Raw genomic sequence first — 16,317 nt, forward strand, 5'->3', positions numbered from 1 at the left:
TGTGCTCATAGGAATTGCATCCAATACTTGTTTAATTTTGTGTTTCTATTAAACTTGAAATGATTAGGCAACCTAGGTATAGCCCTTTGTGAATTTAGCCTATTCTTTGTTTAGCCAAAATCCCTTAACAATTCCACTAGATAAGCCCCTTTGAGCCTATATTTACCCATTCCTTTTATCAACCCTGTTGCAAACTTTAGCCTTCCTAAATACTCTTTCTCACCCGAGTTAGTTGACTCGATTTAGTTTTGATAAATCCTTAGACACACCTATCCTTCAAATTTCCATTAGCAATCATTGAAAGGTTGTAATTTTAACAGAAGAAGCAACATTTACCCATTTAAATTTCACTTTTTTCCCCTCTATTAAAAAAAAGGTTAAAAACCAGAAAACCAAAAGAATAAACTATAGAGGAAAGGATAAAAGATATGCTTATATTTTAGTTGCTTCCCAAATGCTTCACTGAATAAAACCTTGAGTTTACACTTTCTTATACATAGTGGAAAACGTGTCCCTTTTGGATTCTGACTTGCTTGAGGACAAGCAAGATTTAAGTGTGGGGAGGTGGTTGATAGCTCCATAATTTATAGCGGAAAATGTGTCCTTTTTACAATTTTTTTTAACTAAATGTGTCCTTTTTGCAAAAATTTTAACTAGTAGAGTCATTAACTTTTTTCCTATAAATTCCCTTTTTCCTACCCCAACCTTTAGCCTACGTTACAACCCTTAAAGATCTATGATCTTGTTTAATTTTAACGCATTAATTTTGACCAGATGGATGATCCCAACGTGACCACTTTGTGCAATAAAAATGTAGAGCGTTTACAAATAAAGCTTTTACACCCAAACACTTGAGCGTTAGAGTGACCAATTGTGAGCTATCAATTTTAGCTCTATTCTTTCGTTTTCATAAAGTGTTGATTGATAAAACCAATTAATCAGTTTTGGAGACTCATCTGAGGTTCATTATGTTTTTAATTGCAAAATGAGTAGTATGAACTGTTGTGGATAATAAAGTGCAGTAGATTCTTGTTTTTGTACGAGAGCTATTTGTTGATTTTTCTCTGTTTTGAATTCTGTCTTGCTTGAGGACAAGCAAGATTCAAGTGTGGGGAGGTTGATAGATCCCTATTTTATAGAGTTTTTAGGAGTAATTTAGATTGATTTAATTAGCTTTTAGTTAAGCTTTTGTATTAATTTGATAGTTTTTAGTTAAATTTAGTATTTTCCATTATTTATGAAATTATCAGTGTTTTCAGAGATTTCCAGGGACTATTCGAGCATTTCTAAACCAGACCAAATCCCATTGGAGCATTTTCGGACTATTCAGGGACCATCAAAATACTTTTGGGATTCATCAGGGACCATTAAAGCATCTTTCGGAAGTCTAGGGACCTAAAACAGACAAAAGCCGGAGCAAAATCGCCCCAATTGGGACCTGTCTCGTCGAGACACTCCTTGTCTCGATGAGACAAGGCAGGGAAATGCGCACCAGCGCCTTCCCCTTTGCTGGAATGTGCGGATTTGGGCTTTGAGGCGCACTAAAACACTATGTAATTGTCTATTTTGCCCATGTGACATTAGGGTTTTCTCCCTAACACTATAAATAGGGAGATATCTCACTTGTATCAAGGGCCATCATTCACAATGTAGATACAAAACGGGTTCTAGATTTGTCTTTTTTCGTTTTATCTTTTATCTTTATAATTAATTAAAGATATTTTCCATTGTTCATATTTGCCTTGCCTATCTGATTAATTTTTCTATGAACTAATCCTCATCCAATTTGGAATGGGGATAAGATTGATTATATGATTATGTATGATTAGGGACAAAGGGTTTATGTGTTTACCTTTAATTGATCAGATTATGCATGCTTAATGCCTTGAAGTTGTTAGGAATAGGATTATTGCTAGAATGAGACTCGATGACGATCAACTAGCCTGCTTTATGTATATATTTGTGTCTAATGCCTATAACATGACAAAGATAGGATTATAGATAGGTAAGCACTTGACCATGGAATTATCTATACTGAACTTGTATAATCCCACCTTGCTAGAGACCACTAGGAGTGCGGCTTCGTGGCTGGGCTATGGCTTCAGCCTTAGTTGCCAAAGAACCTAATGCTTTGCATGCCCTAAGTTATATTCCTAATAAGCAGTTAGCTGAATGCACATGAATAGGTTAGATAAATCTTGATCACATTTGTCTTTCTTGTTAGGGCAATTACCACCAATCACTGATAAAACATAAGTCTGAACTCCCTAAACCCATATATAGGATTTAATCAAAGGATTCCTCATCTTGGATTGTACCTTCCATTAATTCACCTTTTACCTATTTAATTGTTCACTTTATTATTTATTTTGTTATTTCAATTCATTTAATCAATTAGTTATTCAAAACCCAAACTATTATTCAACCTTCTAAATAATTAGATCACTCTAGGTAGATTTACTAATTATAACAAATAGTCATTGTGGTTCGATCTCGTACTTAGCACATTACTACTTGTGACGATAGAATACACTTTTCCTATTAACTGCCATATATTTTACGAGCATCAGCATGTACGCAAGGCGTCTATGCCACAATTCGATTGTGTTTTCATTCTCCGCCGCATTGACCACTTCTTGTGAGAGCTTTGTCTGTATAAGATACAACCTTGAGTACTTTCTACCTATTGCAACCACCATCGAACCTTTGGTGAGCCTCTATTGGCCATTGCGGAAGGTATTACGGAAGCCTTCTTCATCAAGCTTGTCTACAAAGATCAGATTCAGGCACATATCTGGAACATGCCTGACATCTTTCAATACTAACTTCATGCCATTCTCAGCCTCTAGGTGAACGCCACATTTTCCCACAACTTTGGAGAAGTTGTCATTTCCCATCCTTACAACACCAAAATCTCCTGGTGTGTAAGATGAGAAAAATTCCCTTCGAGGCGTGGCATGAATAGTAGCACCACTATCAATCACCCAACTAGTCTCTTGGGTTACAAGATTGATAATATCAGCATTGTAGACAATGTTGAACTCGGCAACAACATTTTCTCGTTCGTCATCGGTATTGTCATCTCTCTTCTCTTCATTGCCTTTGCTTTTCTCTTGCTCGAGCTTCTTGCAGAATCTTCTAATGTGGCCTTTTTTCTTCCAATGATGGCACTCAACGTTGGCATACTTGTTGGATTTTCCTCTGCTTTTGCCTCTATCTTTGGATCCTATAGCTTCGCTCTTTCCTCTGGAATTTACAACCAGAACATCTGATTGTGGTGTAGAGGCTCCTTGCATCCTGCACCGCATATCTTCATTTAAAATTCCACTTTTGACAAACTCTATGGAAATTTTGCCATCTGGTGCTGAATTTGGAAGTGAAATTCTTAGAGTCTCCCATGACTCTGGTAAGGAACCCAGCGTAAGTAAAGCAGTGAGCTCATTTTCAAGCCCCATACTGGAAAGTTGATCCACGATCCTTTGGAACTCATTCAAGTGGTCTGCGAGAGAAGTACCGTCTCGATATTTACAACAACAACAATAGAGCCTTAGTCCCGAAATGATTCGGGATCGGCTAACATGAACCATCATATAAAACCATAAAATCAAGTCGTGTCAGCGACACAAATTCTCTCCCTCCACTCTGTCCTATCCACTACCATATTTTCCTCAATCCCCAATAAGCTCATATCACTATCGATCACCCTCCTCCAAATTTGCTTAGGTCTTCCCCTACCCCTCACCACTACATCCCTTTGCCACTCTTAAGTCCTCCTAACCGGCGCATCAAGCACTCTTCGTCTTACCTGGTCAAACCACCTTAATCGGGTTTCACTCATTTTATCCTCAATAGCTGTAACCCTTACCTTTGTCCTAATTATTTCATTACTCGCCTGATCCTTTCTCGTATGACCACACATCCATCTCAACATATGCATCTCCGCCACTGACATTTTATGAATGTGACAGTGTTTCATGATGCTCGTAAAATATATAGCATTTAATAGGACAAGTGTATCCTATCGCAACAAGTAATATTGTGCTAAGCACGAGATCGAACCACAAAGACTATTCGTTATAACTAGTAAATCTACCTAGAATGATCTAATTGTTTAGATGGTTGGATAAATGTTTGGGTTTTTGTCTGATTACCTAATTGAATTAAAGGAAATTAACATAACAAAATAAAGTGAACAATTGACAGGGTAGAAGGTGAATTAATGGTTGGCACAATCTAGGCTGAGGAATTCTTTGATTAAATCCTATGTATGAGTTTAGGGAGTTCAGATTTGTGTTTTACCAATGATTGAAGGTAATTGTCCTAAGTGAAAGACTAATATGATCAGTATTGTCCTTCCTATTCACATGCATTCGGGTGACGGCTTGATTAGGCATATACCCTAGGTCATGCAAAGCATTAGGTTTATTGACAACTAAGGCTAAAGCCGTAGCCCAGCCACAAAGCCTCATTCCTAGTGGTCTCTAGCGAAGTCAGATTTACATAAGTTCAGTATAGACGATTCCGTGGTCAGGTTCTCATCTATCTATAATCCTATTTAATGTCAGGGTCACAGGCATTAGGCACATTATATACATAAACAGGATAGTTGATCATTATCAATGTTCACTCTAGCATAAATCTCGTTCCTAACAATATCTAGGCATTAAGCATGCATAAACGGATCAATCAAAGGTCCTAGATCCCTAATCATACATATTCATATAATCAATTTCATCCCCATCCCAAATTGGATGGAGATCAGTTCATAGACAAACCAATCATAGCAATAGGAAAATAGGAATAATGGAAAAACATCTTCAATTGAATATAATCGTAAAAGATAAAAGGGAAAGAGAGAAATCTAGAACCCGTTTTGCCGATTCTGATTACAAAAATAGAAGATGAGGAACTTCTCCCATCAATTGTTCTTGAATAAAATAAAAACTGAAAATAAATCTAACCTAGAAACAAGAAAATAAAACTGAAATAAAAGCTAAATCTACATAGTGGAGGAGAGAAAGCCCTAGCGGCTCTCCGATTTATTAAGTGGCTAATCCCCCCTGAAAGATTAGGATTAGCTCCCTATTTAAAGAGTTAGGAAGGAAACCCTAATGCCTCAGGGGTAAAAAATGGCATTTAAAAAGTGTTTAATGGGATTTTGGGCTTAATATTCGCGGATTTCAGCAAAGGGGAAGGCGCAGGCGCGCCTTCCCCCGCCTCGTCTCGTCGAGACAAGGCCTGTCTCGACGAGACGAGGGCCTGTCTCGACGAGACAGCCTGTGTCTCGTCGAGATAGGTCCCATTTGGGGGATTAAACTCTGGTTTTTATCCTTTTGAGTCCCTGGGCTTCCGAAAGATGCTCTAATGGTTCCTAATGAATCCCAAAGTGCTTCGATGGTCCCTGAAAAGTCCGGTAATTCCCCAATGGGCTTTGGTCTGGTTCGGAAATGCACGAAAAGTCCCTGAAAATCCCTGAAAACACCGAAAATGCCAAAAATAAGGGAAATTGCTAATTTAAACTAAAAGATAATAAAATGCTACTGAAATTAAAAGGAAATAAAGCAAAAGGAAGCTAAAAGGGGCCTAAAAACCCTATACAAATGGGAGCTATCATTTGACTGTCAAACACTCCGTACCATATAACAATGCTGGTCTGATTGCCGTGTGGTAGAATTTTCCCTTCAATCTATTAGGCATGCCGGGGTCACAAAGGAAACCCATAGAACTCTTCCACTTTGCCCACCCCGATTTAATCCTATGAGCAACATCTCCATCTACTTCTCCATCCGTTTGGATAATAAATCCTAAATACCGGAAGCAATCCGATGCTTGAGCAGCTCTCCCATCTAGAGTGATTGTCCCTGCCTCCCTACTCCTATCTCCGTTAAACTTACACTCCAAATATTCTGTCTTACTTCGGCTCAACTTAAAGCCTCTAGATTCTAAAGTTTATCTTTATAGTTCCAACTTCCTCTCCATGCCTTCTTTCGTCTCATCAACCAACACAATATCATCTGCAAACAACATGCACCATGGTATACCATCTTGAAGTGAACTCATTAGTTCATCCATAACGATGGAAAAAAGAAATGGGCTTAGTGCAGAACCTTGATGCACTCCAATCGTAATAGGGAACTTTTCAGTCTTTCCAACACTGGTACATACACTCGTGCATGCTCCCTCATACATGTCCTTTATGATGTCAATATATTTTCGCAAAATGCCTTTCCTTGTTAACGCCCACCAAAGTACTTTTCTTGGCACCTTATGACATGCCTTCTCCAAGTCAATCAAAACCATATGCAAGTCTTTCTTTTTATTTCGATAGTGCTCCATTATTTCGATATGCAAGTCAATCAAAACCAAAATGTCTTTCCTTGTTAACGCCCACCAACGTGGTTCGCCCTTACAGACTACGTCCACGAACAAGCTTGAGAATAAATTCTGCCACTATAAAATAGTAGGCGTACAAAGAGGGCGTTCTCTAGAAACTTTCTAGAGTTACAATGAGATAAGACCAAAATAGTAGCACTCAGGTATTTTCCGGAAATTCCCTAAAATAATATTCTTACTATTTTGTCTCTTCCCGGAAATAATTAGACTACCCTCAAATCACTCAACTCTCTCAATTTTGAGAACTCTCGTCTGCCTTCACTCTCTCAATTATTATTATACTCCCTCACAATCATATAATCTGGTAATCCTTGGCATTTTATACTGTCAAGGGTCACCAACAACCAACAACAACATTCAATGTTGTGAATGCTGTTGTTTGAAATATGAGGGTGGCGCCGAATTCGGTGTTACCCCAATTAATGATTTATATATTTTTTTAATATTTACAAATTACACAAATGATCCCTCATTTAATTGGGATTTCAAATTAATATCAGATATTATTTACTACTATGTTTTTATTTGTATAATATAATGTAGGTAACAATGAGTTTTTAGTTGTCATGCAAAGTTTTATACAAATGTATTATACAAATTTTTATACAAATGTATTATATAAATAATAACACATGTAATTATCATTGATAGTATTTTTTAATAAATATAAATGTAATATAATTATAATTATAATAAATATAAATATATTAGTTGAACTTTATATCTAAAATTTTCTCATTCATTTCAATAAACAAATTGGTCTTTTTATTTTATATTTTCAATAGTAATTTTTTTATAGTTTATCCGATTTTTTCGATCCGAGTATCCTTTAATGAATCCTCTCTAAATTAAAACTTCCACTAGTAAACTTTTTATTAAGAATTTAAATATATAAAAATAAATATTACACAAATTATTTAATTAAAGTTCAATTTCATTTTTATTCCTATATATATATATATTAATAACAAGAAGTTAAAAAAATCATATATTTTAAATTTTTCAGTTTTCAGTTTTCTCATACATTATATTTTTTTTATACCATTAGAATAGATAATAATAATTATAATAATTAAAACAAAAGATAAATGTATATACATATATATAATTAGCTGGAATTTACATATTATACTCCAACTAGAAAATGCTACCTAATCTAAAAATATAAACATAATGAATAATTAATTGAAATAAGAAGAATGAATAAAATTAAACTTTGAAATTGACTAAGGAAGCGTAAGTTTTACCAGGAACCCAATCTTTAGGAATAACATTTTCAGCAACCAAAACGCTTCCAGAATATCGAGATTTAAGAAGAACAGAAAAAGGAGGACGCATTTCAGTTGGGGAATTATACTTCCAAAGTGCACCCCATGAGCGTACCATAGGCGTCCAATCATCTGGTTTTGCCAAACAATCCCTTACGTATACTTTTGATACATCGCCATCTCCTTCTGCGTATTCTACTACAAACGCTAAATAATATGGATTTGATCCTGCATCTATTTTGAAATCTACGTTCTTTGTTGAATAGTCACATTCAACCCTGTATCATTAATTAATATATTAGCCAAAAATATACTTGTTCACATGTTTGGATATCCGTGTAGTCGGCATTCGATAAGTCGGGCCAGGTTGGATAAGGGAATTCACATTAGATTCGACCTGGCCTAAAACCGTAAAAGGCCACTTATTTTTAAGATGGTTTTGAGATTTGTAAAAATAGGATAGTTTGACCCATTGTACTCTATTAATATTTATAATTAAGAAAAAAATTTAATTTTTTATTATATATAATATATTAGACAAAAGTCCATTGGGCCTCAGTCGAGTCCCCTCAGCCCGACCTATCAATCCAAGGCAAAAAGTATTACGAAGCCTCTAATCATTATTATTTTAATGGATTGGGCGCCAAATCTTTTATTTCATCATATAAGACTCCAATAACTTGTTTTGTTTGTGTGAACATCTAATTCATTTAGTTATTAATTTAAAAAAAAATTCATTTAATTATTTGGAAATTGTAAATTTTTACGGTTGTAAATAAAGTTTTATAGTTTTTCTATATACATATATAAAAAAATATTATTTTTTGAACTGTTAAACCAAATTTTTTGAATATAAAAGAAATGAATAATATTCTATTAAACAAGTTTTATATTTAAAGCTGATTTTCTAATTATTAAAAGCTTAATGATATAAAAAATAAAAATAAAAAAATATTGGTTTTAATGTATTGAAATAAAAATTTAAGACCCAATCCATCAAAATTAGAATGACTTTGATCCATGTAAAAAAATTGTATATATGTATTTATATTACATACCTTGTGAACTCTAATTGGAGTTTTCCAGACTTACGAAGATTGTCTTCCTCACCATGTTTAGCAAGGGCACCGAAAGCTGTACCACTCAAATCAAAATGATTGTGTTGACATTCTGGACAAAGATCTGTCACAATCACTCTAACTGGTTTTTCTGAACAACATGGATTGTTTTTACATTTTACCTACATTCATTTATAACAACAATAACAAAAGCGACAAATATTTAGAAGGAACAAAAAAAAAGGATTAAGAACCAGGACGAAAACAAATTCCGTCATTAATGCCAAATTTCTCACAAATTTTGAAACCAATGAAGTTGCCGACGAAATTTTTATGTTTATCATGGAAAAATCTGTTGAGAAATCAATATTTTTTTTGTTATTTTCTCTCTAGAGTCGGGGGCCAATGGCCCCTCTACAATACCTTGTAATTCCACCCCTGCGCTAGAGGGACCCTCACTCTTAATTTTCGGAAGATATAAAAGATATTATATTACCGGTAATATCCGTCGTGAACATGATAATTTCATTTTATTGAGCATTTGTCATGGATTTAACAAGAGCGACAAATATATTCATTGATTGTCGCGTATTTATTTTACGGCTCCGTCTCGAGCTTAATTACCTGATAACATACACCACATCCCTTTCCTTCTTTATAAAGATTATGACTAATGGCAGTAATCATAGAATTAAAGGGGTGTTCTGAAACTGCTTTTGCATATCCACAAGCACCTCCTGCATCCATCCATTATTAAATTAATCACGAATCTAATTATTCACGATAATTAATTAATTAATAGATAATTATAAAAATTACCATCACTTCCGCAGCCAGTAGGGGGACCGTACCAAGTTCCGACAGCTTCTCGCCAATGAGTATCGTCGATGCGTCGTTGCGTATTCTTGTCTTTACCGTGGCTAAAGCTGGGCTTAAAGTTGCTGCAAAAAATGATCAAAAATGCAACTAAACCATATGGTATTGATACTTGAATACTGCCCATTTTATTTTGTTTTTTTTATTTTCTTTTTGTCCCTCTTTAATTATTTACCATCAATGGCTTATTTTTTATTTTTTATTCTTTATTTTTGAATATGGCTGGCTCTGAAGAACAAGGGTTTATTTTGCCAGCCTTGTTTCTTTTTTGGTGTTTGATGATATTGTTTCTGCTTCTTTTTATAAGCAGGTGGTACCTATATTTATGGAATTAATTATTTTTAGCCACAAATTAACCAACTAATTTGTGAACAGAATTCATAATCAAATTTATAAATAGAAAATATAACCAAAATTAAAGGAGTCAACTTTTGTTATGATATGGTGTATTTTAATGTACTGGATTATGTACAATTTATCCCAATATTTTACTTTAAATATAAGATTTCATTTCCTAATAAATTCATCAACTATTACCAACAAGTTTTGATTGGTTTTGATAAATAAGATACAATTTCGGTCTTTGGATGTTCCTTTGAAGAAATATTGTTTTTTTGAAAAACAATATTTCTTCAAAGAACCTAATGCTTTACATGCCCTAAGTTATATGTCTAATCAAGCCAAGCCGTTAGCTGAATGCATATGAAAAGGTTAGATAAATCTTGATCACATTTATTTTTTTATTAGGGCAATTACTATCAATCACTGATAAAACATAAGTCTAAACTCCCTAAACCAATACATAGGATTTAATCAAAGGATTCCTCATCCTGGATTGTACCTTCCATTAATTCACCTTCTACCCTGTTAATTGTTCACTTTATTGCTTATTTTGTTATTTCAATTCATTTAATTAATTAGTTATTCAAAACCCAAACTATTATTCAACCTTCTAAATAATTAGATCACTCTAGGTAGATTTACTAATTCTAACAAATAGTCTTTATGGTTCGATCTCGTGCTTAGCACATTACTACTTGTTGCGATAGGATACACTTGTTCTATTAACTGCCATACATTTTGCGAGCATCAGCATGTGTGCGAGGCGTCTATGCCACAATTCGATTGTGTTTTCATTCTCCACCGCGTTGACTGCTGATGCGTCTTCCGTTGAAGACTCACTAAGGGATAAGTGTACCCCGTCGTTATCAAGTAATAAAATCTAGAAAGTCCAGGTATCGAATCCACAGGATTTATTCCTGCAAGTATCGAGCTACTAGGTCTCAGGTGTTATCTAGGCTGTGTGGGTTTTGAGTTGGTTTTGATTAAGTTAATCTACTCCTAGTTGAATTACTCTACTTCTAGCTAAGTTATTCTAATTCTAACTAAGTTATTTTACTCCTAATTAAGTTATTCTACTCCTAAGTGATCTTTCACTAATGCAATTACCCGAAGGAACATGGTATGAACGATAATAATGAAGATAGGTTATTAGGTCAATTGATTAAAAACCTAATCTAAGTCACTTGTATTCAAGGCGATTAACCCTACTTACCCTCCTGAAGTCCTTAGTGTGTGATTCCCTTGTAAGGCCGAAACTAGGTCTAAGGGTCAATAATTTGGGCTTAATCAACTAAGAGGTCGTCAATCTCCTAGGCTCTGACTAGGTCAGATTCAGCTAACAATATGTGCCAACTAGATTTTGGGGCTTTTGAATGAGTTAAACCAATTGAATAAAGAATAAGACAAAGATTAAATAAATAAATCATTGAAAAAAATAAGAGCTAAAATATCATTAAAGAGGAAGAACATTGTCACAAGATACAATTAGCCTAGGATTCATAGACTTTATCAAGGGATAAAAGCATAATTAGATAAAGGAGATAAGAAAATCCCTTTCAGGGAACCTGTCTACCATGCAGCCAGATTCCTAGGACTTAAGGACGGACCTTGAATAATCCTTGGTGGACGGGACTTCGGAGCTTCTTCAATGGAGGTTGAAGGAGATGGAGGAGGTGGAGAGGATTCTTCAAGGGTGAAAAGCTAAAGTAATTTACAAGAATGAAAGATATCTAATTTACAATTGGAAATTCCTATTCATAGACGTGGTACAGGCCCTCTTTCTGACCTAATTTGTAACCTTTTGCAGGTGGGAAGACGTGGGGTCGATCGTGGCATCGTGGGATCGGGAATCAGTCTTTTGACTGATTGCCGCAGGGCAGCTCGCCGAGCTAGGCGAGACAGCTCGGCAAGCTGGCCTCTTGCTCGCCTGAGCTGGCCCCTTAAGGGCCTGCTTGACGGGCTGGCAATGCCAGCTCGCCGATCCGGCCCCAAAAAGGCTATTTCGACGAAAGGGAATGCCCAAAACGCCTTACGCGATTGCTGGATGTCCCGAAATGCAACTTTCACCCGAACTCGTTCCTGTTTTAGCCTGCACATGAACGAAAACTCCAAATAACATCAGTTCCGAGGCTGAATTGACCGGCCAATCGCTCATTTTGAGTAAACACTTCGTTTGGTGCGACTTTTGGCGGATCAATTAGCTACAAAAGGTAATGAAAATTTAACGTACATGCTAATTTGGCCATATTTGCCTAAAATGATCAGAAAACGAGCCTAAACAATGAAACATAAATAGAACATATACAATTTCTAACTAACTCACACAAAAGCATATAAATGCGAGAATTGCTCGCTTATTCATAAAATAACGCTAAAAAACGTCCTAAAACCGTACCCAAAGATATGGGTTTTTGACCCCTATCAAACCTCCCCGCACTTAAAACTTTACTTGTCCCCAAGTAAACTAAAATACTAAACCCGCAATCACAAGCAAGCTAGGAAATCTCCTGGTTTTACTAGGTGCTTTGACACAATTTCGAGCATCTGTAGTTGCATGCATTCGGAAGTACAAAGTAGAGACACGATATCCAAAAGCCTCATTTCAATTATCATAGGTCATACATTTAAGAAAAGGATACATGTTTAATTAAACGAGCTTAAGGCGATAGCTAAGTAAAACACCTCACCATAGGTAGTTTACTCGATTCACATAATTTTAGTGGCTAAAGTGCTTACTCCCGGCTTATGTTCTTGCTTAGGATTACGTTGACTTTGCATGTTCATTCGAGTTCCTCTACTATGCTATATGACTCCGATGATATCAAAAACAGCCTCGAATTGGGGTTGAAATGTTGTTAGAGGGTTAAAGGTACAAAAGGTTAGGAGTTCTAGCGCTAGAAAAACAAAGTTCAAAATGGCTTTAGCAAATTGTGAAGTGATTGAGCTTTTTATTCATATATTTTTCTGAGACGTTTTAATTTTAAGAACTGGGAGATAGAGTTCTCCCTCTTTTGTTCGCCTCTTTTATTTTCCTTTTCTATTTTTCTTTTTCTTTTGGGTAGTAATGCTCATTCACTTCTTAGCCTTTTGGTTGCTACTATGATGCCATAAACAAAGATAAAGCGCTAGAAGAAAACAAAGGCTCAATGTGAGCTTTGCAAAAACTCGGGTTAAGTAACAAACCAAGTAATGGTTTGCAAAAATTGAGTTAGAACGAAAGAAAAACTACAAGCTACAAAATACAGGCTCAAAGGGGCTTCCTAGAGTAGATGAAAAAGAAAGGAATAGGGTAAAGAAAAGGTTAGTTCTAATGAGTCTGATTCATCGTTTATCATCTCAAATCATTGCATGTAGGTTCAATTTAGTATTAGGTGCAAAATCTGTAATCTTTTCACAAGTCAAAGCATTCACACAAAAATGTCAAGAAAAAGAGCTTTTTGATGTTCGCTCTTGGGCTCAAATTCAACTCACAGTTCTTGGGTTTCAAATTTGTGCTTACTAGTTCTCCCCAAACTCAAGTTTAATATCACATGCCTTCAATTCTTAAGTTATCTACCTAAGTAATGATTTTAGCATTTCTTCAAAAGTAGGGTCTAAATGCAAACTTTAGCTCATGTTTTTACAGATACAGAGATTGTGACCTACACCTAAACTAGTTGTCATGCAATCTTAGATTCGGTTCTCAGCCCTTAAAAACAAATAACGAAGTTTAGATTCGAAGCAGGTTCACGATTTTAGGTCCTAAACATGCAAAAACATAAATAAAGCATAAATAAAACCCGAAAACGTTAAACTAAACTAGACACGACGCAACAAAAATTTAAAAATTATACAAATTTTTGTAAGTTTGTCTACCCCTCCTCCTCACACTTAAATTATGCAATATGTTCCAACATTGCATCTAAAACCATAAAATATATGTGCAAAAAGTTAGGGTGTAAAAACACAACTTACTGATGGGCCCTCCTATTGAAACACCTTTCCACATAATTTTGATTTGACAAAATTGTTTAAGTATAATATTCTAAACACACTAAGTTTAAATGCTTTGATTTATTCTACTAATGTGTTTGTTCAATATTGAGTTAAATTGTTTATAAGACACAAGGATTAAATGGCCTAAGCCCAATACGGAAGTCAAAGCCCAAGTCAAACAGGTTAAGGCAACTCAGCCCGCGTATGTCAAAACGTCGTCGTTATGTACAAAACGCAGCTCAGCGGAAGAAGGATCTAGAAGACTTTCGATGAGTAACTTCGGAACGAAGCTGCTGAGTTGATTCGACAAAGAGTACAAGACAGCAGCTGGCTAGGAACAACTTCCAGACAAAGTGTTACTACTTTGGGTAAAGTTCAAAAGACACAGAATGCTGTCTAGTTGACCTTACCATAAAAGGAGAGACATTCTGCCAAGCTGACCAAAAGCTGACCGAGGACAGAAGATACTCAAATCTGATTGGCCGAGAGCTCTGAGCAAGATAGGATGACAACGACAGAAAGCCGTTTCCCTCCAACGGTTATTTCGAAATTCGAAATGACTGATGTCCAGACGTCTCTATAAATAGTGCCATCAGAAGCTTCATTCTATACAGAACTTGATCAAGCCATTACGCTGACCAAATCTCTACGCAAAGTTCTGCAAAGAAAAAGCAAAGCAACCTTACACTAAATTTCATATCTTTTGTGTAAAAGTCTAGAGTGATTATTCAATCATCTAAGGTGTCTTAGCAATCATTGTTTAGGACAAACATTTATCATTTCTAAAGATTAGAAAGGAGAAGCTGAGTACTCGGTTATAGTACTCAGCGAGTGATTAGGATTGAGTAGAGGTATAGAGGAAGGTACTCTTGTTATACTCAGTTGCTAAGATTCTAAAAGGTTTGAGGCTCTATCTTTAAAGAGCTCAGTAGAGGATTCGAAAGCTCGGAACGTGTTCCGGGGACAGGACGTAGGCTTAGAGGCCGAACCTGGATAAATCTGCTGAGTAACATCTTTCTAACCTTAAACTCCTTAGTATATTAATTGCTTGCTTAAAACAAAACTGACCAAGTAAAGAGGTCACGCTGAGTTGTTCATACTGAGTATCTGAGTTCAGGAATAGACTCTTAATGCTATCTCCTGACTCAACGAAAGAAGCTGACTTAGTCACCAGTTGACTAAGCTAGTGTCTTAATTCACTCAACGCGCTGTCCAAATCTTTTCAAAGAAAAAGAATTCAGACTTAACGTCGAAAAAAGTTTAAATAGTTCCTAACCCCCCCCCCCCCTTGGAACTATACTTGTAACGTTATAAGGGACCAACAAGTGGTATCAGAGCTTAACAAGCTCACTGAGAAAGGTTTAACAACCTAGAGCTGATCCCCACCATGTCTGAAAACAGCACTCGATTTCTCCCAGGAAACCTTACAACTCAGATTTCATTCAGGCTACAAATATGAGTGTCTGTCTATCTATAGTCCAAGGCCCATTTGTACCTGTCGAAGTTGTGGCTGGCCAAACAGTTGTAAAAGCTGAGGCCAAATGGACAGAGGATGATCTCAAGAAGCTTCAAAATCATGATTCGACTATTAATATCCTTCACTGTGCGCTCGATGCTGCAGAATATAACAAAATTTCAGGTTGTGAGTCGGCGCAAGAGATCTGGAAGAAGCTGGAAGTCACCTATGAGGGAACCAACAAAGTAAAGGAGTCCAAGGTGAACCGGCAGATGAGACTGTACGAGCTGTTCGAGATGAACAATGATGAAGGCATTTCAGACATGAATGCAAGATTTACAAACATCATAAATGAGCTCAATAGACTTGGGAAAATCTTCACTGAGGAAGAACAAGTCAAGAAGATTCTCAGAAGTCTTCCTAAAGACTGGCAAGCAAAGAAGACTGCTGTCGATGAAGCTCAAAACTTATCCACCTATAAGTATGATGAACTCATCGGCTCACTGCTGACCCAAGAGTTATCTATGAAGAACTTCGCGGTGAAGGAAAAGTCTGAGGACAAAAAGCAAAAGTCTCTTGTCATGAAAGCTGACTCCACTGACGGGAGCTCAGCAGACGATGAGGAGATGGCCATGTTCACAAGAAAGATGAAAAGGCTGTTCAGATAGAATGACAGATATTCTAAGAAGTCTTACAAGAAGTTTGATAAGTATAATGCTGAGTCCAGCGACAGCAAATACAAGAAAGACAGCTCAAAGCCCATAACATGCTTTGAATGTCATCAAACTGGCCATATCAAATCCAGCTGTCCCAAGCTGAGGAAAGATAGAAAGAGCGGTAAGAAGGCAATGGTGGCTACATGGAGCGACACTGATGAGTCTTCATCAACAGACGCTGAGGCCACTGAGTCAGCAAAGATTTGTTTTATGGCTGACGAGAATGCTGAGCC

At 36.1% G+C, this 16,317-nt stretch overlaps 1 protein-coding gene across 1 annotated transcript; it reads right to left on the reverse strand.

The window, feature by feature from the left end:
• Nucleotides 1-7,602: 7,602 nt before the first annotated feature.
• On the reverse strand, nucleotides 7,603-9,772 carry LOC136217571 (putative expansin-B14). The gene is made up of 4 exons (XM_066004160.1): nucleotides 9,539-9,772; nucleotides 9,344-9,456; nucleotides 8,720-8,901; nucleotides 7,603-7,939 (listed from the first exon to the last, which is right to left on the reverse strand). Exons 1-4 carry the CDS (start codon nucleotides 9,720-9,722, stop codon nucleotides 7,603-7,605), a joined length of 816 nt encoding a protein of 271 aa, XP_065860232.1. The 5' UTR covers nucleotides 9,723-9,772.
• Between the last annotated feature and the right edge of the window lie 6,545 nt (nucleotides 9,773-16,317).

This window comes from Euphorbia lathyris, chromosome 1, assembly GCF_963576675.1.
Source record: "Euphorbia lathyris chromosome 1, ddEupLath1.1, whole genome shotgun sequence".
NCBI lineage: Eukaryota > Viridiplantae > Streptophyta > Magnoliopsida > Malpighiales > Euphorbiaceae > Euphorbia > Euphorbia lathyris.